General features: G+C 36.8%; 1 protein-coding gene across 9 annotated transcripts in view; it reads left to right on the forward strand.

Moving 5' to 3' along the window:
- Positions 1 to 21,873, forward strand: part of LOC131298849 (AT-hook motif nuclear-localized protein 9-like) — a 69,954-nt gene that overhangs the window by 28,526 nt on the left and 19,555 nt on the right. For 3 of the 9 annotated variants that reach the window (XR_009190555.1, XR_009190556.1, XR_009190565.1), the window contains 3 exons: positions 1,877 to 2,054; positions 2,684 to 2,877; positions 4,062 to 4,809. The exons of 1 other annotated variant lie outside the window; for it this stretch is intronic. Coding sequence is in view for 2 of the 8 variants with exons in the window: in XM_058324346.1 (XP_058180329.1) it covers positions 1,423 to 1,495; positions 1,581 to 1,718; positions 1,877 to 1,944 (279 nt within the window). In the remaining 6 variants the exon portion in view is untranslated. Of the gene's footprint in view, positions 1 to 1,422; positions 1,496 to 1,580; positions 1,719 to 1,876; positions 2,055 to 2,683; positions 2,878 to 3,837; positions 3,948 to 4,061; positions 4,810 to 21,873 lie in introns of those variants that run through there. 5 more of the 9 variants (XR_009190557.1, XR_009190554.1, XM_058324354.1 and 2 more) reach the window with 5 other exon arrangements.

Raw genomic sequence — 21,873 nt, forward strand, 5'->3', positions numbered from 1 at the left:
GCCCTTCTGTAATCCAAGTTATACTCCCATAATCTAGCTTTTGGGGGATGAAATAGGAAAATTTTCTGATGGAGAATGAATTTCTCACAATATTACCATGTCTTAGTTTAGTTTTCTTCATTTGATCTCTTATTAGATTCTATCTCAAACATATGTCTCCTCAGCTTAGTAGCTGGTTGAATTTTTTAGGAAGTCCCGCCATTTTACATTTTTTCGATCCTTACTTTACGACTCTCAATGGTGACAGGAAATTTTGGATATTTAGTTGTATTCATCTCTTTTTTATATTCATGAGGGTGACTTAGTCATTTGCTTTCCTTTATTAGGCCTGTATTTTTTTTAGTTATGTTGTACTCTCTCTTTTTGATGTTAAGCAGTAAGACTTACATGGAAATAGTTACAATAATGGGATACTCCATCAATCATGTGAGGTCCGCAACCACTAAATCAGGCCCAATATATTAGAATCCAACAATAGCCCCATAGGGGGCAGAAATAAATTAGGAAACACTCCTGTATAGGAGAATTAGTTCTTGCCCTCTCAGTAGAGAGTGTACAAGGTTGACCAACTAGGCTTAGCCCTATTTGGTTAACTCTCTCTACACTTTGATGAATGGTTTGCAGCCACTTATGACTGCGTCTCTTTGTTCTCTTGTTTGACAATATGTAACTCGTCTCACATCTCCCTGCCAAACCAATCCTGTATTCCCAATGTTGCAACCACTGTTATTATTTGTAAGGCCTAGACCAGCATTTTGCAGTAATATTGTTCACTTTGGACTACACTTGCATGGCTTTAAAACACCAGTTATGTGTCAATATTCTGTACTGCAATCTTTTCCAAATTGCGCCAGGGGCGATGATGTCATACATTGTGTGTGGAGATATGTAAGCTCATAAATCTAGTTTGTAACTCTTTACTTTTTCACATTATGGGTCAAAACTTGAAAGTCACTTGAATTGGATGAAGTTATATTGATACAATGGAGATCTGAACTGTAGTTTCTAATAAGTGTCCAAAACGGGTTGGTAGCCTTAGAAAGATGAACTTCGCTACAGATTTAATTGACCCACTATACAGTTATAGTGATTATAGTTTTAAAATGCTTTCTAAGCATGTCAACTACATGCGATGGTACTTTCTTTCTTCAAGGTATCATTGAACGTTGAAGAAGTCCACAGTTTTGAAACAAGGGGAGTACTTTTTCCTACTTAAATAGATATGACATACTGTAATACTGAGAATATATCTCCTCGACCCCTCAGCATACATTGGGCGAGAGTTACTGCGCATAGTTGTTATATATGTCGCTTTTGTTTGCCTTTACATCGTTTTTGTATTTTCCGTCACTAGTCAAGTCTCATGCACGTTTTCCACAATGCATATTTGAAGATTATTTTTTACTGCCTCTTGTTTTCTAGCGAAGGTCGGCTTGCTGTAGACACAGCCACAGCAAACTTCACTCCTCATGTTCTGAACATACTAGTAGGAGAGGTAAGCCTAGATATGGAGGAGTCTGGCATAATTCCCACCCCCCACCCCCCAAGTTAGTGTGCTTACGTGATTTTGGTGATTTTAGGACATTTTTCAGAAAAAAATATTGTCAGTGGTTCAGATGAGTCCTCGAGCTGTCTGCATTCTCTCTGCTGTTGGCGCGGTTGCAATCGTAGATATGTGTCTGGCTGGTTACTTTGGCTGTGGTGTTTTAAGATACGAGGCATGATCTGATTCTCTCTCTCTCTCTCTCTCTCTCTCTCTCCGTTTCCTAAGCTTCTAATTGAGATACTTTTCCTTTCTGTTTTGCTAGTTGGAATGGCTTTTATTTTAATTACCTTTATTTCCTCGTATTGTTACTGATTTGGGTAATGATTGCAGAAGAAAAAACCTCTAGGGTTGCTCCCAATGGTCGCAGCAAGCGGAGGAGAGTTTCAACAAATCAGACTGTTATCAAGGGTTGCTCCCATTGGTCGCAGCAAGTGGAGGAGAGTTTCAACAAATCACTGTTGTCAATAGTGATGTTTACATGAACCTGGAGGTTTCTAGCGGATCTATGGTAATTGTTGAGATTTTCTTGAGACTTGCGTGATGTGCATTCTGCCATTCTGCTTATGTCCTAGGTTGGGCTATCATCTGGTTTAACATGTATTTTCTTCTTTTTTTTGGTGCAACGGAATATCATACTATTAAGCAACGAAGGAGACAGAGATCATAGGGATCAGAGTTTGATACAAATTCCCTCGTGGATGCGGGAATTTGCACTGTGATCATCAACTTGTTTGGCTCCCAAGCGAGCAAGATTATCAGCACTCTGTATTTATTATTTGTCTTGTTTGCTTGTGGCAACTGGCTGAGTACCTTCTTTCAGCTAATAAGAACAATAAATAAAGAAGTTAAACAGTTCTGGGAGTTACGAGAGCATCCAATGGTGTCCAATCAAAATTTACGCATGGTAGAAATCTGCAATTTAAAGATTGTTATAAATCTTTTTTGGCTAAAGTCTTGCTGCGTGATTTTCAAAAGGTGATTAATATGTTAGAGCGAATTTTCATTCTATTTCTTTTACCAGGAAACTTTGCATGTGGAAAATATGCTAATGGTGCCTGATTCATCTTAGGCTTGGGAAGACTGAAGAGGGGTATTATGTTAAATGAAAATGAAATCACATACTGTTATCTTTTGCAGGCTTCATTCACGGTGTGCTGAGTATTATAGTTTTCAAATTCGGATACAGTTTCAGAGTATGTTCTAAGTTCATGCTGTAAGGAAATCATTGCCGTAAAGACTGGCATTGGTGGAGCGATTGTGAAGTGATGGTGTCCAGCTTACCTCAAGCATGCAGCCGAGTGTGCCCGGTTTTTATCTCAAACACTTACGAGGTTAGTTTCAACATGATCGCTATTTGCTAGTTGCTGTCTTGGTTTATATAGTTAGACGAGAAGAGGCATAACTGCATATTTTTCATGTAATATTGGTTCATTGGTTTTGTCACATTTTGTATGCTTGGACTCTTGATTTTACAGAACATGGGCTTCTAGTGACGTGCATTCTTCATTCTAAGTAGTTCTCTCTTTTTGTGAGGTTGTTTTGGAGAAGATGGTTATATGTTCTTTTAGTTGATATGTAAGTCAGTTCCTTGTTTCTTTTCATCACAGAATAGGATTGGCTTGGTTTGGTTGCACCATTTAGGCTATAGCAAGGCATAAGCCAATGCGAAAGTAGTAGTCCTACTACATACAAAATGAATTCTAGAAAAATGCAGGCAAAAATTGACCAACCAAATCTCATATTTATACAGGCAGAAAGAAGTGCCAATACTTAACCCAATCTGGGATGAACTGAAAGTTGAGTTTACACGCGCAACCGAAAAATAGTTGATAACTTGAAATTTTTGGTAGTTTTTTTCTACGCATATATGAGAATTTTTAGAGTTTTTGTGCGCCTAAGGACTTGCAGGGCCGATTCCATAGAACTTTTGCAAATCAACTTAAAAACTAGTACAACGAGTGTGAATTTTTGGAGGTTTGCGGGGTCGAGGCACCCCTTATGTCCACCAATGACATCATTTTGGATTAATTTTCTCTATAATAGCTTCCTAAGTCTACATACAAACTCTCAACCACGACTCCAGACACAACTGCGGTTGGAGCCGTTATTCTTGCTGTTTCTGGAAATCCTATAATTTTCCAATTTCCACTAATGATATGGCTTGAATCTCCTATTCAAGCCCCAATACCAATCTACTTACAATATTAAAGATACATTCTAGACGAGGTTTTACACCTATCTTTTTTTGTTGCAAATCCATCTTGGGTTTGTTATGTATTGGTGGTGTTTAGGAGAACATTCCAATCAAGGAAGTCTTCAAGCAGCTAAAATGTACGAGGGAAGGTTTGTCAACAGAAAAAGGAGAAAAGAGACTCCACATCTTTGGCTTTAACAAGCTTGAGGAGGAAAAGACAAACTTTTTAACTCTTTTGTGTCTTAGATTTCTTTATTTCTAATTGAAATTTTGAGCACTATACTTTTTTGATACTGAACTGTTTGATGAAATTCCTAACAGGAGACCAAGCTTCTCAAGTTCTACGTAAGCAACGATGCTCTTCTCAGATCTTAATTTACTCTCCCCCTTCTCTCTGTACCGAACCTCTCTTGCTTTGCCAATTGCCTCCTGGTTTTCACTCGAGTGTAACCGGTTGGCTTAATGGCAAGGTGCGGTCCTGGTGGCAGGTGGTGACGAGGTTTGTTTGGGTCTCCTGCTGATTTCGTCTCTTGGGTTTATCGGTTATTGCCTAATGGCATGGTGGAGCTTTTGCGGTGGGTGCGGCGTGGTCTCCGGACATTATAGTTATGAAGGTGAATGGCGATGGTGGTGTTTGGTAATGTTTGGATCGGTGTTGATGGATGACAATGGCGGCATGCGACATCGTTATGGAACCTAGCTCGGTGGTCGGATTCTCATACCGTTTGTGAGAGCCAAAATGGCGGTTTCTCGGCGGTCATTTTTGGGTCCAGTCATTTGAGAGGTTTGCTGTGGCACGGGCCGCTGGTTGTTTTATTCAGCAATCAGTCCGAATTTCTGATGCATCCATCTAAGCAGCACTTCTTCAAGAGTTCCCTCGGTAGCAATTAGACATCTCAAAATTTTGTTGAAGGTTATGTACCAATTAGACGTCTCAAAATTTGATATCCAAAAAACCTATGGTGGAGATGCTCTAACTATAGCACGATGGTGAAACATAGTTCTTCTCAAAAGTTACAATGTACTATAGTTTTTATTTGGGAAAACAAAACATAAATTTTTTGTTGCCTGGCGATATATAGTAATGGGGTGTTAATATGTTAATTAACGGGGGTTCAGAAGCTATTCATAGCCGTGAATTTCAAACTTGCTTTCCGTGGGACTCGAATCTTGGTCCCCACTGGGGAAAGAAGTGAACATTCCACATGTGCTAATGTGAAACAAAACATGGTAATTAAAAAGTACCATTTTCGAGATTGCGGACATTAAAAAAAATCTAAGAAAAACAGATAAAAAAGTTGTTATACACCTATATAGCTTGAAGGGATAACATTAAGATTACAGGTACGAATGAATGAAATGAAAAGCTAATTCGTTTTTGGTCTCCTACGTAGATGAAAGAATGAATTTTGATTTTAGGCTGTGTCCCCTGCGAAAAGAAAGGGATCAAAACACAAAAATAATTATATTTTTTGGCTCATTGTTGGATCTCTGGCTCGAGAGAATTAATAAAACTAATAAATCTAAGCAAAAGAAGTAGAAAATGAAAGTGCTTTATTCATTCCGTTTCCAGACGTACCTTATCATTTCCTTGTTCGGAAGCCTTAATTTGTGAAGTAAACATGTAGTAATTCTTTCGTTCCTCAATTGTTCCAAGGTTTTGATAATTAAAAAAAAAAATCTAAGAAAAATCAGGAAAAATGTTATTATCCTCCTCCTCACCTAATTTAGGTTGCATCGATACTTTATTTTCTGTTCTGTTTCCAATGCAAGTTAATTTAGTTGACCATTCTAGATTTCAATAATTAAAAAAAATCTGAGAAAAATTAGGAAAAAAGTTATTATCCTCCTCCTCACCTAATTTAAGTTGCTTCTATACTCTTCGTGTTCTGCTTCAATAAGCTTCACACATTAAAAAAAAAAATCCATTGCAAGTTCTGAATTAGGGACAGAAGAGGTTTTCATTCAAGAGGATCTTATGGCAAAATGAAATTATAATTATTCATCTACACCAGTAAAAAGGAATGCATAAATGTGCAAGTTATCGTGTACTCATTTAAAACTTGAGAAGTAGAAAATCAAAAAAATAAGAAAAGTGCTAATTTTTCCTTATACCTCACGCATTCCATACATCTCTACGTATATCTTCATATGTTTCTAAATCCTTTATAAGTCGATTAGAAATTTTTTTTGAACTGCAATTAATTACGAGTAGAAAATTAAAACGGTCTTCCATGAAAAAAGTTTTTATCATTATCCATTTTCCTCATTTATGTAAAATCAAAAAGGGGAAACAATAATACTTTCCAGATTTCTTTCTTTTTCTAGTTAAAATACACCTTGTGCTTATCTAGCATATTTTAATTTCTTTCCTAAGTTAATTAGAAAATTAAACATCTCCCGGAATCCTTTTTTTTTATCATTATCTATTTTCCTCATTTATGTAAAATAAAAAAGGGGAAACAATAATGCTTTCCAGATTTCTTTCTTTTTCTAGTTAATACACCCTATGCTTATCTAGCATATTTTAATTTCTTTCCTAAGTTAATTAGAAAATTAAACATCTCCCGTGATCCCTTTTTTTTTTTTTTTTTTTTTTTTATCATTATCCATTTTCCTCATTTTTGTAAAATCAAAAAGGGAAACAATAATGCTTTCCAAATTTCTTTCTTTTTCTAGTTAATACACCCTATGCTTATCTAGCATATTTTAATTTCTTTCCAAAGTTAATCAGAAAATTAAACATCTCCCGTAATCCTTCGATTCCTTTCGTTGGTTTCGTGGTGGCATTCGCTCTCTCTCTCTATATATACCCCCACAAACGTCCGCGCAAAGCCTCCAACGGCTCTGAATAGGGTTCTGTTTATAACTCCATGATGATTTCCTCAGATAACAATGGCGACAGAGACGAAGAAGGAGAAGACGAAGATAGCGAAAACAAATACCATCGTGTTTTCGACCATTGTTTCAGTGATTTACCAAAGGTTTGCGTCGTCTTGCACCTTAGATTTAACTTCTTTATCTCCTGCTCCAGTGTTTGGCTGTAAATTGTAATCGATTGGTTTGGATTGGTTTGAATTGAGTTCGTGTATCTGTGCGTGTATATGTCTACTCTAAATCTATGTGTTGTTCAGTAGATCTCGTAATTTTTCCAACCCAATTTTGTTATTCCTGTATCGTAAGAGACAAAAAAAAGAAGAAGGCGGCATTTTTAACCTTTAATTCCAAGTCATGTGGTCTGATCTTTGATTAGTTCCCTTCGGGTGTGTGATCTTCTGATCTCGGTTGTCGGATCTCATCCAATGGCCGAGATGTTGGATTGAGATTAGAATGCCGCACGTTGTTAACGTGCGGGATCCCTTATGAAAAGCGCTGTGGATAGAACCCCGCATATTAATAACGTGCGGGATCCCTAATGAGAAGCGCTGTGGATAGAACCCCGCATATTAATAACGTGCGGGATCCCTAATGAGAAGCGCCGTGGATCTTTGAAAAGTCATGACCTCTCCACAAGATCCTAGTTTTCTCTTCACAGGACTATTGGTCATATGCTAATGAGTGCTCAAGGGTTAATAAAATCATGTCAACAACATACATAAATGGATTTGGAAAAAAAATTAAAGAAATGTTGGATGACAGATTGGCTGTCTCTGCGTAGTCAAAGAAGTGTATCCAAATGTTCTAGCTGTTTGCTCAATTTGACTAGAACTTACGTAAGCGTGGAAGACACGGAGTAGTTGTTTTGCTTATGGGCTCTACTAAGTGTTGGGTTTTGGCCCCTTCGATTAAGATTTTCAAAATTAAAGCTACTGAGGTTTTAAAGAGAAAAGCCAAATAACAAAAGCTATTAAAACATATGTTTCAACTGATTTGTTCAAATACTAATAAACAAAAAAAACTGATTTGTTCGAATGAGGTAAATGCTATCACTTGAAAGATGATACGTGCCACAAACTGGGAAATTATTTCTTTTGTTCTTAATATAATAATTTTCCATAGTTAAGCTCTCTCATTGTTTTGCATTTTCGATAATAGTATGGGGCTTCCATTTTCATTTTTATTTGTAGTGTTGCTTTTTAGTTTTGGCTTCTGTACAAGGAACTATTAGTTTCAACAAGACGGTTGTATGATGAAGGGACATGACAAGTCTGATAGTAAGATATGCCATGGAAATTGAATTTTGTTTTCTCATTTTTTGTCCATGGGTTTGTTTAATAACATCAATACTATCGAACTAATGATGTCCATTTTTGAAAGTTCATGCATGACGATTGAGTTACTATTTATAATTTCAACAATCTGTAAATGTCATTGTTATCCATTTATGTTATACTATGTTCATTCGTGAATATCCCGAGTTTGTTTGGATTGTCTGTGCCCATAATAAGATGCCAATGAATGCTCTTTTGTATATTTCTATCTTCTCGTGTTAGTATATCTCTGTGTCTCTCTAGATGTGTATGCATTGATTGATTTGGAACTTACTCAACACCAAATTTGTGGCAATAATATGGTTTAAACTCAAAATTCAGGTTTACCCCTACTTCGGCCCCATTCTCTACTTCGTCTCAACCCTGGATCTGGTTATCTCAGGTAATTCCATTTTTCCTACAGATTTTGTTAGCATAGCTGATGTCCATTCTTCCCATTGGATTAATATGTATGTGCATTGTACTAAATATGTTTTTGTATCCATTCTGATAAATGCGTGAAGAACAATCATCATATCTTGTTTAATATGTCTGAAGCTAACCCTTGGGGAGGGTTAGATTGCCCTCGATTGGGGACTGGAGCGTTGTTGTGAACATAATTAGGCTTATCCGATACTGCTCATATGAAAACCCATCAGATACTATTGGATTCACTGAGTAAGTATCTAGTTTTTCCACCCAAGTTTGTTCATTTTTCAATTATAGCTGGGATACTAGAAATTGGTACGATAGGATGCTTTGCTTTAATTGAGGTCAAACTGTGAACAATGAATCCTTTGCAAATTGTAAGCATGTGTATTGTTCTGTAGAATGAAGAGAAAGGAGAGATAAGGAGGAAAAGGAACAACTCTTTGTACCAATAGCTATACAAATATACATACATATATATATATATATTTATTTATGGAATGTGGTAAATGCACTTCAGCTTTTGGTTTTGATTTTCTATCTATAACAAGATAATAAAAATACCTATTTACAACATATCTTTGTAATATCCATGTATCACGATATTTATATTGCATTGTATATGTATTGTGTATTGGTGTCAATCTATGAAGCACACCTTTATGGAGGTCACGTGTGGTGTCCAACAATTTTCAGCCACCTACACTCTTTGGACCCATGTTGTCCACTGAAATTGTCACGCCCTCGATTTATAATGTAAATTAACAATACCATTTGAAATACAAAGTCCTCACAGTCGTACGTACAATACCCCAAAATACAATACAGTTTCCAATTCCATAAATTGGTCTACAAATACAATCTTTCAAAGTAGGAATTTCATAACAAGGTCGTTTGTTATACAAGAATAATAAAGTACTCTCCAAAATAGCTTTAATCGATAATGTCAGCATGCACTCCAAGTACTCCATGACCATGACCATGACCTGCAATGAACCTAAAATGGTAGGTTGAGCAAACACGTGCTCAGTAGAGAAATCTACACAACTATTATATACGAATGGGATGACAGGTGGAATGAATAACAGAAGCAAGGTACGGTATCTCAAATGATGAAACGAAACACAACTAGTAATTTTCCCAAGGTCGAAGACATAAATGAAGTACCGTGACTACACACCAAAACTCTAATTCAACTACGAGGACTTACTATCTATATGATTTTCTCATGACTGCCACTGTCCCTCATATTACTTCGAATCACCAATCCGATATCTTGACTTATGAAACTATCGTAATCAAAGAATCACAACACCAATGTCTTTCGTATCACTTACACTTTCACAATGATAGCCCATTTCCATTCACATCGTGTCACAATTTCCTCATCATTCTGTATCATGAGCAAAACCTCCTGCCGGGCCAATTAAGAAATCCCGATACTCCCCACTACTTATGTCCTCACTGATGGAGCTAATTCAAGTCACACATCAAAGGTCACCATACCACAATTCCTTCGATACACTTTACAATTTAGCCATTCATCTTAGTCACATATAATGAATTCACAACGAAAACTTATTCACATAGAAGTAGTACAGATAATTTCATCTCAATCAACTCCCAATCGTTATGTTAGTAGTTTCTCATCACCATACAAGCACTCACACATCAAAAGATAAACTCTCACAACGAGTTCATAGATTTCCACCTTGCAACTCGCAAAATCGCATAAGTTACGCAAGAGGTGTACCACATATAAAACACAAGGAAATGTCTCATGTATCCATGCCTAGCATTGTTTAACTCAAAGAAGTGTTCTATGTGTTCGTTTTTCACTTCGCATGTCAACACATACAACCTTCGGCCACCTATACTCCTTATATTCTCTAAACCCTCGTTTCGGTGTCAAACGACTCATACGGAACCCAACGACCACTACCAAGCGTTAAGTATACCACTAGCCTCATCAAACCATTCAACTAGTACTCAAGGGAACCTAAGAACACCCATGTTTCACCCAAACGATTCTAAGGAAAAAGGATTTCCCAACGTATACGAACATATCTATCTTATTTTGGCTGCCAAATCTTATTGGTTAAGAATTGGGAGATGAGACCACCACCATTGGAAAGTACATTTCCGGTACATGAATTTCGATATAAAATTTGCCTAAAACAAAGTTCGGATGAAAAAGTTATGCTCGTTCGAAGTTTTGCCAAAATGCTGAATTTTTCATTTCCTACCGGTAGGACACAGTTTCCTACTGGTAGGAGACCACGATTTCACGAAAATGACATTACTGGACAGCTTTTCTACCGGTAGGACCAAAACTCCTACCGGTAGGACCTGGGTTTTCAGTGCATGATTTTCAAACTCCACCAGAATATTTCTAACAACGAAAACAACGATCTGAGGCACGATTCAAACACCAAATCAACACACACACATAATAGAAATGAGAAATCCCTACCTCAAGGGTTTTGAGTAAAACCTGACCCTTTGACCCAGTCAACCGTAGCTCCACGAGGTCCGATCATGATTTTTCTTGGATATTCGGAAAGCCCGTACTCCGAATAGCAACTTTAATACTCGGGCTTTGTCCGGAATCTCACCCTAGGTGAATGAAATAGAAGAGAGAAGAGAGAAGATAAAGTTTCGGAGGAGAGGAGAGAGAGATAGCCGTGAGAGAATGAGAGAATAGGGAGGAGAAATAATTCTCCTGGGAAGAATTATAGAAGTGGGGAGCAATCCCCCGCTTCTCGCACCACACACTCACACGTGCACCTCTCACATAATTACCTTTATATCCTTCTACGAACACGTCACACCGAATATCCGTACTGTCTATTTCGATGGGGCGTACGTTTATAAAAGAAAAAATACGACCTCAAAAATACGGGTCTCTACATTAATCAAAGGTGTTCTTGTTTTTCTCAAACATCTTTTTTTTGTTTTTTTTTGTTTATGCGCACTCTAGGACCCTATGGACACTCATGGGACTCTTCAAAAGTGTCAAATGAAATGGTAGGCCCAATTGAAGCTTAAGAATGCCTTATTTTGTTGATGGTTGAGCAATGACAAAGATTCATGTGAATGGTGAAACGGTTTCTGTCGGAACACCTCATTGAATGCTGTGACACAATAAGTGTGAACGTTATGTAGAGTCTTATGTTCTTTATTTTTCATTATATCGTACGATACATGAATATGTTTTTTCAGACGTGTCCCCAACATGATGTGTCCTCCAAGTTTTGGAAACCTGCATGTTAAAAAGTCAGTGTCATGTCACACGTCCATGCTAATGCTATATATGCACCGGGGACATCAATGTTGATCAGAACTTTTTTCTAGCATATTTCTAAATATGAGTATCAAATGTACTTAAAACTTTTGTGTCCATGTATGTTACTCTCTCCGTCCCTAAATAAGTGTCCGACGTGCAAATCTAGGTCTTTAAAAAGATGCATTTGTTTCGTTAAAAAAATCAAATTTTTTTCACAAATCAATAGATAGCAATGAGTTCTATTAGATTGTGAAAAAAAAATTAATTTTTCAATGAAAAACATGCATATTTTATAAGGCCTAATTTTGCGCGCCGGACACTTATTTAGGGACGGAGTGAGTAATATATAACAAAAATAGTCAGAAGGGGAGGTGTGCAATGTCTTGTGTCCGAATTAGAGGAAGTTATCCAAATACTCACTACCATACCATATGCATAGATCTTCCTATTGCTACACTTGGTACATCTTTTTAGTTTTGTCTCCTATCAGATGGGATTGGATTTACTCAGAAGACCACATGTGGCATCAACATTCTAGGAGCATGCATAAATACCTATGTTTCTCTTTCCTTCTTGAAGTGGGAATAACTTCAATGCTGGGTGACTGAATGAAGGGTATCAATAGCTTTTATAGCATCAATAACTCAATGAAGGGTATCAATAGCTTTTATAGCATCAATAATTTATGCTTTTGATGCTTGTTTGATGCTGTAAAGCCAAATTATTTTGCTCCGAATAGTAGTAAATAGCCTTAAGAATCTCACACGTGGAAATGATTTGAATCCAAAATTTGCCTTAGAATAGTTATGAATTGGGGATTATATTGGCGAGATTCAAGGAGAACAGTCATAAATCATATCCACTTGGAATCCATGAATGATTATTTGGAGTGGAAGTTTAAGTGATACAAGCTATATCAATATAGGGGATTCAGAGCACTGATGTAGAGAGATAGTCGAGAGATTTTGTGGGCAAAGGATTGTTCGAATTCAAGATATTTTTGGGCAAAAAAGGTTGCAGATACGATGGGGGTGGCTGGTGGTGATGATGGAATATATTGATGCTTACTGCACAAATGCATTTATGTTGAGAGGTTTTGGGGAAACAGATGGTTGTAGAATGGCTACTCAATGTTCTATCTCGACCTCTGATCATTGAGGCAGCCATAGGGGATCAGCTGTTCTGGGAAATGGGCAACGTCAGTGGTTTAAGTACATTGAAAAAATGATAATATGGTGATTCCAGTATGTTGGAGGTGGTTGACAATGAATGGAACAACTTGATGATGCTTGTCTGCATAGTGACAACTAAGACCAGTGAGAGACTTCTGGACAAAACAAGGTTGCTGAGTGGCTACTCAATTTTTTCTCTCCGCTATATTGGATAAAGTAGTGGGTTCAAGTATGTCGGAAACGTGATTATGGTAGTAATTCCCATATGTTTGAGATGATCGACTATGATTGTCTACCATCAACTCTGAATAACAATCACCATTGAAAATAAAAGATGTTGCTAGTGTCTATGTATGGAATGTATACATGCTTTTGTAGTTACGTGTATGCCTTGTAATGGAAAGAATTATGTTCTCGCCTATGTTAGTCGTTCAACCTAACTAATCAAGACAATTGTTGCTTTCATGAGATAAACGATAGTACTACCTTGTCAAATTTGGTTTAAAAGGTGTGTGCCTTGCGTGCATACTAAGGCGAGGCAAGGTGCACTGAGAAGGCCTCGGCACCCTGAAGGGAGGTGCATGTACATGAAGCAAAGTTAAGGCCCTTGAGGCACACGCCTGGCGAGGTGTCTGGCACATTAGGCTAGAATCTCACAATTTTCCTTAGATCTACGCTCAGATTTCTTCATATTTCAAACTAAAAAGGCTCTAATCGTTAGCCCTTGATGAACCAAATGTAACACAGAAGCAAAAGCTGCAAAAGTGTTTAATTCTTGAAGAAAACTTAGCCAATGTGGAGGGTTATGAATCAAATGACAAAGAAGATGAAGAAGTAATTGGTGTTGAAGATTAGGTGAACATGATTAGATATTTGAGTGCCATTATCCATTTTACTATGTGTTCGAACTAAATGTTATGCATTAGCTTTTTATGGATGGTACGATTTTGTTCGTATTTGGTGATTTGAACATTGGGAATGCTATAATTTATGGTATTTGAGATTGTAGAAGCATTTACTAATGTTCAATTTTGTTTCCTATATTAGAAGTGTAATTATTTTCTACGACTTTTGCCTCACATTGATGAGGCATGTGCCTTGCCTTGCGCCTAGTTGTACATAGAGCCTTTTAAAACGCCTTGTCAATTAATTGACTTGGGATTCTGTAGCTATTTTAATTTGGCTGGGCACCGCCTAGCGCCTAGGCCGATTAATCGGCGCCTATGGCCCTATAATTTGGTTAACCAAGGTTCTAAAAGTTGCTAGGCACTAGTTAGGTGGCCGAGCAATGGCTAGTGCCTAGGCCGATTAATTGGCGCCTATGGCCCTAGACATTGGGTGGATTTTCCATTTTTTAATTTCTTTTAGATATTCTCTTGCCTCCCCCCCAAGTTTGAAAGCAAATACAACGTAAGTAGAACAAAATATTTAATAACATGGAAACTAAGTAATAATGCGAAGTTTACATCCAAAGTTCAACAAAATGAAACTAATAGTACCAAATAGCTAATCTAATGCGAAGTTTTGATATTTAGGGCTTTTGAAATTTTCGATCGTGCAAGAGAATTGGATAGACTGGAAATGTATTTACATCATAGTAAAACTACCATTTATAGTATATTACCACGACACCAAAATCCTTAATTTTTTAAAATCACATCATCTACCCACCTAATTGCCTGCCAAGCCCCACCTAGTTAATCTTGCCTAGCAGCCAATAATTCGGCCCGACGCCTAGACAAAAGCCTAGGCCCCTAGGCATGGCGGCAGGGTACCCCCTAAGCCGACTTTTAAAACACTTGTGGTTAACCTACTTTGACAAGGCGTAATTTAGGTTTTGGTTTCACAAAACCTTACGCGTGTTTTCTTGATATTGTCACATTTAGACCGATAAGAGAAGGATACTAATGGGTTTTGGGAAGCTTTAAATGTGATCTAATCGATCAAACAACTCATACTCTTTTTAAATCGCTAAGACAGTTCTTTACATATCTTTTCAATAATTAATAATACCATGTGTTATCAATGATAAGGTATGAATTTAGTATTATGCATTTTGTTAGTAAAATTTTAGTGTTTTTAGGTTTCAAACATGCTACACGTCAAAGTTGTAGAATTCCAACCTTCTTTAAATAGATCTAACTCAAAGCAACGATCATCTACTATGATTTATCTAAAAGCATTATGTATTGTCTTTCATCTTGAGAAATTTTTCTAATGGCAATTGATAAAAGAATCTTTTGTCACTGCACAAGTTTACTTTTCCACGAAAAGTTGTTATTAGGGTGGTTTGAATGTGTCTTGCACCTTTTAATGAGTATTGCTGGAGTTAGGCTTGCATACACTTCACGACGCAGTTTTGAGGAGTAACATGAGCAAAATATGTGTTGCGTTTTATATGGTAAAAGTTGTCCCAAGAGCTTAAGCTGTTAAGAAATTGACCCAAGTACCCTTATCAAGCTATTTAGCACCCTTCCCCAGGTGTAATCCCGACTTGCACGTGGAGATGCAACTATCCATTAGATAGAGCAATACGAAATACGCATTGGAGCAGCAGAATGCAACCGGGAGCAAATGCTAGTCGGGATTAAGGTGTTTGAAAATGGACCAATTGTCTCAAGGTATTTGAAAATGACAATAATTCTAAAACCACACAACACAGAAACTCTTTTGCATTACATGTGGGCCCCCACACATATTGGAGGTGTGTAGTGTGTGTGGACCCTACATGTGAGGTAAGTGAGTTTGTGTGTGGTTGTAATAAAACTCTTGAAAATGGACTCAACAACACATAGCATGCTATTCAGCAGTGGCAACCGCACACTTGGTTTTTTTTTTTTTGGGATTAGGACAAGCTGACAAGACTCCACATATACGCGGTGTATTACTGATGCAATCAAATAAGGAAAGGGAAGAATTAAAGATTCAAAAAAGAGGAGCAAATCCCATTCAAAAGGATATCCTCTAAGGCTGGAGAGAAACTAAGTCTCAATCAATATTTCTATATTCTGAATAATCAAAAGCTACCAACATAAGAGACCAACACGCCTATTTATAGATCAGAGGACTCTACTAACACCAAGAACACTAAAAGACACAAATTAACCTATATATTAACCAAGTTTGGGTGGCTTAGATGAGCGATGTGGGATTAAGTTTAACAAGCAAATCCCATTCAAAAGGATATCCTCTAAGGCTGGAGAGAAACTAAGTCTCAATCAATATTTCTATATTCTGAATAATCAAAAGCTACCAACATAAGAGACCAACACGCCTATTTATAGATCAGAGGACTCTACTAACACCAAGAACACTAAAAGACACAAATTAACCTATATTTTACTGTATCAATTACCTCCACCCCACCCTCACCCCAAGCGATATTTAGTTCATTGAATGTGAGCATGAGTGTATTTATTTACATGTAGGCCGATATGTAAATCTATGTGTTTGAACTTAAAGTCCGCATGAATACAGTTTTTACAATCTTATTTCCACATGCAATTGATTATTTCACATGTCGTGTTCTATGTAAAGTTACATATTTTTTTACTAAAAGTTGAATTGTTGTTTAAAACTTGGCAAATATAAGACTATTAGAATTTTGACCTTTGTTGAAAGTCCATAATAGAACAAAGATTAGTGCTAATCATTACAAATCTATAATATATAATTGGAAAAGTAGCGAAACGTATAAAAGAAATATCACTTCTTTTTGCCTTTTTGGCAATTTCATGGTCGGAAATTGACCTCTCTAACTTCTTGTTTGTAGATTGGTGCTTCTTACCTTGTTCAACTTCTTGACTTTCTTATGAGGCCTAAGTAGAGTTTTTGCAAGAAAGTAGTTTAGAATGTAGAAAATCATGATGCAAAATCCCAGCCTTTTATAGCACCTTAGTTGCATGAACTGGGAGTGAGGGTATGTAGAAGACCCGAAGTTAGGGGCGCCAAAAGGAGCATGTATACAGGTATTTATCGTATATAAACATGAGAGAGATGGCTCAATATAATTTTTATATCAAATTTATGGACTAAACACAGATATAAGTCTAATACGAGACAAGAGTCCTGAATCTCTCGAACTTGTTTTCTCTTTTTCTTCTTCCTGGCATATGTTTGCAAAGAGAAGTCTGAACTTCTTCGACGGTAGCGAGATGGTAGCGCTCTCATTACTCAGGAGAGCCAATTTGAGCCCCCTTCTTGGTAGTGCTAGCCTGCAACTAAATACATGATAAGGTAACAAATCTCTTATGAGTGAAAATAGATGTGAGGAAGTAATTGTTCTGTTACAGCTGATTTCGAGATTACATTGTACTTATGACCGTTATTGCTAACCTTAATGACCTGTTAGGTTGTGGTTGTGACGGTAGTGAAGAAGTTTATTGCATCATGTATGTTGAATTAGTCTGCGAATGGTTTAACTTTTTTAGATTGGTATTTGATATGTGATATTTTATTTAACTAGCGTTTTGCTTTTATATCTTTATAATTTACATATCAATAATTTTTTCGTGTATGGGTCTATAGATGAATAAAACCATAAATTCCTTGTGTTTCCTCGGAACCAATTCCTACATTTCGTGGTTGGAAAGTCTAATTCATGTTTGTGTTGTTTCACGTCTCCTGTCTATGCAATATAAGCCATTATGATTCCGTAATGACCGATTATGGATAGTTGCCTTTATGACGGCTATTATAACCTTCTTTTATGTTGGGCGTTTTGTTCACGTTGTGGCATTCAACCACAACTTGAATTACTCGAATTGTTTTTGTCTGGCCTAATTGAGAAACGATCACTTGAATTACTTGAATTTTGTTTACCTTAAGTAACAGTAATGGTGCATTTTAAAATGTTTTTTCGGATAGAGTTCTGTTCTATCATGATCCTTTACAACATTATCTTGCTATCAACACTTTTGGCTAGCCCAAGTTAAGTGTATATTTGTAAATGGCATTTACTACTTACCCGGCTCTAAATTAGATGGCATCCTCTAACACTTGTACGGGAGTATCCAAGTCCATGTAACATTGAGATGTGCCTCTATTCCCGTTCTCTCTCTGTTTTTTCATTGGTAGCTTCTTCTGTCATCATCGACGAACTACTTTCTCCATTCTTTTACACTGATGTCAATAGCTGTATTCCGTGTACCACCTCTCCCTCTTTTCTCTGCCTCTCTCCTTGTTCCTTTTTCGTGTTCTTCAATCTATTTTGGTCTTCCTTTCCCAGAAAATCCAACACACCACTGCTGACACAACTATAGGAGCTTGCACTACACTACTCACTGCACCCAAAAATCTTATGCCTCGACAATACATCCGTGTATCTTGAACCATTTGTTTGTTTCATAAAGCCTATTGTATTTTCTTTTCACTTTAATAATGATCTCGTGAGAGTGGGGATGTAGCCAGATTGTGCTTGGCTTTGAACTGTGCTTATGATTTTCATTATTTTTCTTATGTTGTCGCAATCTTTACTCTGTTGCAGGCTTCTGTCTTCGTGTGGAGAGTATTTGTCCAGTCATGCTATCACCTAACGGTTCAGAGCATGTTCTAAGTTCATGTGGTGAAGAAAATGGCGCTTAAGAACTTCTGGGACTTGGACATTGCTTTGACGAAGCTATTGTGCATGATGACAAATCTCTTGGCAGGAAGAGTGGGAGAATGAGGTTTTCAGGTTTTCATGGGATACTTTATGAGCTATATAATTGAGTTTCCTATGGCTGTTGAGCTATACTTTATCAGCTTCCCTCAAGGATGCAGCCTAAGGAGCAGGTATTTCATCTCAAATACTTCCCATTTTTTAGTTCAAACATGGTCGTACTTGGGTTCATGATCTATCTGTGTGGGGCTACAAGATTCATAGCCAAATGCTGTGTCATTTATTGATCTTCGATGACTCTTTGATTATTATTCTGACTCTTGATGGTTTTGAACGTGGGCTTCTAGTGACATGCCTTCTTACTTAAAAATTGCAACTATCCTTGAGGGTTTTAGAAATGGCATGATTAACTTCTGCCTAGTGTTCCGACTGAGATTCTACTTAAACTTTGCAAAAAATTCTTTTATGGGGGGAGGAGTGGGAGAGAGGGAATGAGAAACAAAAGCTTTTTTTTTTGCTCATTTGAAACATCATGATATCATTTCCTTATATTTGACACCCTCCTTTGTCATAAAAGAGGAAACACGTGTTTAAAGAAGTTTTATAAATACAAACCATAAATGACCGACAAAAGATGCTGACAACTTACTGCAGCTATTGAGGGGCTCGAATCCTCCCCAGGTTGAGGATGAGTCACATCAGCAGCGATCAACAAATAATATGTTTCCAAGAATTGAAAAGTTCCATTAGTAGATTGATTGATTTTATTTAGCTGACACCATATTGTATCTTTGAAGTTATCGGCCGCACTCCACAGTTTACGAGCCTTAACGAGCCAACAATATCATGTATTCAAGCTCTTTTGCAGGTCTAGAAGTCCAAATACGTTTTTTATTATGTAAATATACAAGTTCATACATATATAAAACTATGAAAACATATACATATAAGGCATAAGAACTTTATTGTGTGCATATATCATTTATTACCTATACAAGTTGTACAATCTATATGTATTCAACTTTATATATGAAATTCTTATGATGTATAGATATACTCTAGTTTCGAGTTCGGCTCGTTTATTAAAATGAGCCTAAAATTGAGGTTCAAGCTCTTTAGTAGACGAATCAAACTTGAATGAGCCTTTGCCGAGTCGAGCTTCAATTTCACACATTAGTTTATTTTAGTACATATCACTATGTTGGATATCAATGGGCAATACTGATCATTTTATCGGTCTATACTGCTGTATCCTTTATACCGCTTTTTACACCCTACGCGACATCTATTTTTGATTTCAGCAATCATAAATGAAATGCCAAAGAATACTATGTACAAGTTATTGAAACAAAGGGAAAATATACCACTCCCAAGTATATGAAATAAAAATTGTTAAAGCATCCAACTCAAAACCAATTGGCAATGAGTGGAGAGGTCACCCAAACTCATTTACTAGTTTTGGAGGAGATAATTAACCAAAGTGGGATAGACTCCAACAAAAATGAAGTTTGATAAAAGGGAAAAAAATATAACAGAAGAGAATCACATTATTTCAATCTTTACAAATTTCTCATTGCTGTACAAAACTCTTTCATTGGGGGAAAACTACAAGTCACACAACTTAAATATATAAAGCAATTAAATTAGCACCTCTTTGGTCCTTGTAGTAGCGACATTTTGTTAGTGAAATTTTAAAATAAGACCCAGGTTTTTGAAAAAGCATTAATGAACGTCAATTGCAAAATGAAAAAAAATAAAATAAAATGAAATCAATCTCTATTTGGAAGTGTATTATCGGCATATTAAAAGTGGCTCCTCTATAAATATCAAGAGAAAAAATAGTCCTTCTCGGTTTCTCCACAATACTAGAGAGAGGTGAGTGGAGGGGAAGCAAAGTGTTCTCATATACAGGTCTATTCTTGTTAATGTAGAGTTATGTATGTCAAACTCATATGTACGTTATCATATAATCTAATGTGCTATAAATATTTTGAGTTAAACAACATTGTCTCTTAGCCACTTACATGGATTATATGTATGTATATCAATCGGTGCTTTCTTTTGACAGAAACTGTATAATTCTTTGGGGATTTAAATTTCCAATGGTCTCTACCAACGCAAGTGCCCCTTTGCTTCAAGTTGAAGGAGACTGCCACCCACTCTGTTGGAGACAACCATTGTGAAAGTGGAGGTTACAGACACTGGTAAGAATGAAAACTCAGTAAATGGTGGTGGAGAATCAGGAGATGTGGATTCAGAAGTAACGGTATGGAGAAAGAGTGGCAGACCAAGAAAGCATCCAGTGGAGTCACGAGAATGTTTGCCTTCCCTGCAAAATCTTGTTCCAAAAAAGGGGAAGGAAATGGCCTCCTGGCACTGGAAAACTGCAATTGCTGGTCGCTATGGGTGAGTTTTCCCCCCACTAATAAATATGAATTCTTACATATTCATGTTTGAGACTCTGATTATACACGAGTCCTAATTAATCAGACTACTATTTGGGAATTAGGTCTGTCATGTGTTGTTTATGTCATTGGATTGCAGGAAATTTATCTTTAGATTCTAGATTTGCCCCTTGAAATGGACTTGATAAATGTAATTTGAACAGGCTTTTGAATTGAAATCAAGTTGTTATTGGTATGACAATTGTCTTGATTGTGTCTAGAATTTTTCTGCTAGATTAATTTGGTTTTTTGGATTTGGCTTTTTAGTTGCATTGATCACAATATTTATGTCCGAAATTTGGTTCTCATATGTATTATATAGCTTGATTGTGCATCCAGTGGGGTTTGTCTAATCAAAGGCGAAAGATGGGTGTCCGAGAGCCTATTGGCTTAATTTTTATTTCCTATTGTCCCTAGATGCTTAATTATCCGCAAAAGGGAAATCCTTATAATACTATTGCTCTCTAAACTGGTAAACAAAAAGGGGTCCTAAATTTGCGTGGTGTTTAAGGTGTTTATCCTCCTAAATTAGCCTGTCAATCTGGCTTTCGAGAGTTTATTCTTTCTAGTTTCTACTTCTTATATAACTATTCCTGATCGAGAAGTTGTCTGAGTCGTTAGCGAAGGCCAAAGCTTTTCTTTTCTTTTTTCTCTTACGTCTCTGAAAACAAATTTTCTCTCTCTATGCCCTTCTGTAATCCAAGTTATACTCCCCGTAATCTAGCTTTTGGTGGATGAAATAGGAAAATTTTCTGATGGAGAATGAGTTTCTCACAATCTTACCATGTCTTAGTTTAGTTTTCTTCATTTGATCTCTTAGATTCTATCTCAAACATTTGTCTCCTCAACTTAGTAGCTTGTTGACCCACTATACAGTTGTAGTTTTAAAACGCTGTCTAAGCATGTCAAACTGCATGCGATGGTACTTTCTTTCTTCAAGGTATCATTGAACATTGAAGAAGTCCACAGTTTTGAAACAAGGGGAGTACTTTTTCCTACTTCAATAGATATGA

The sequence above is a fragment of the Rhododendron vialii genome, chromosome 1a (assembly GCF_030253575.1).
Source record: "Rhododendron vialii isolate Sample 1 chromosome 1a, ASM3025357v1".
NCBI lineage: Eukaryota > Viridiplantae > Streptophyta > Magnoliopsida > Ericales > Ericaceae > Rhododendron > Rhododendron vialii.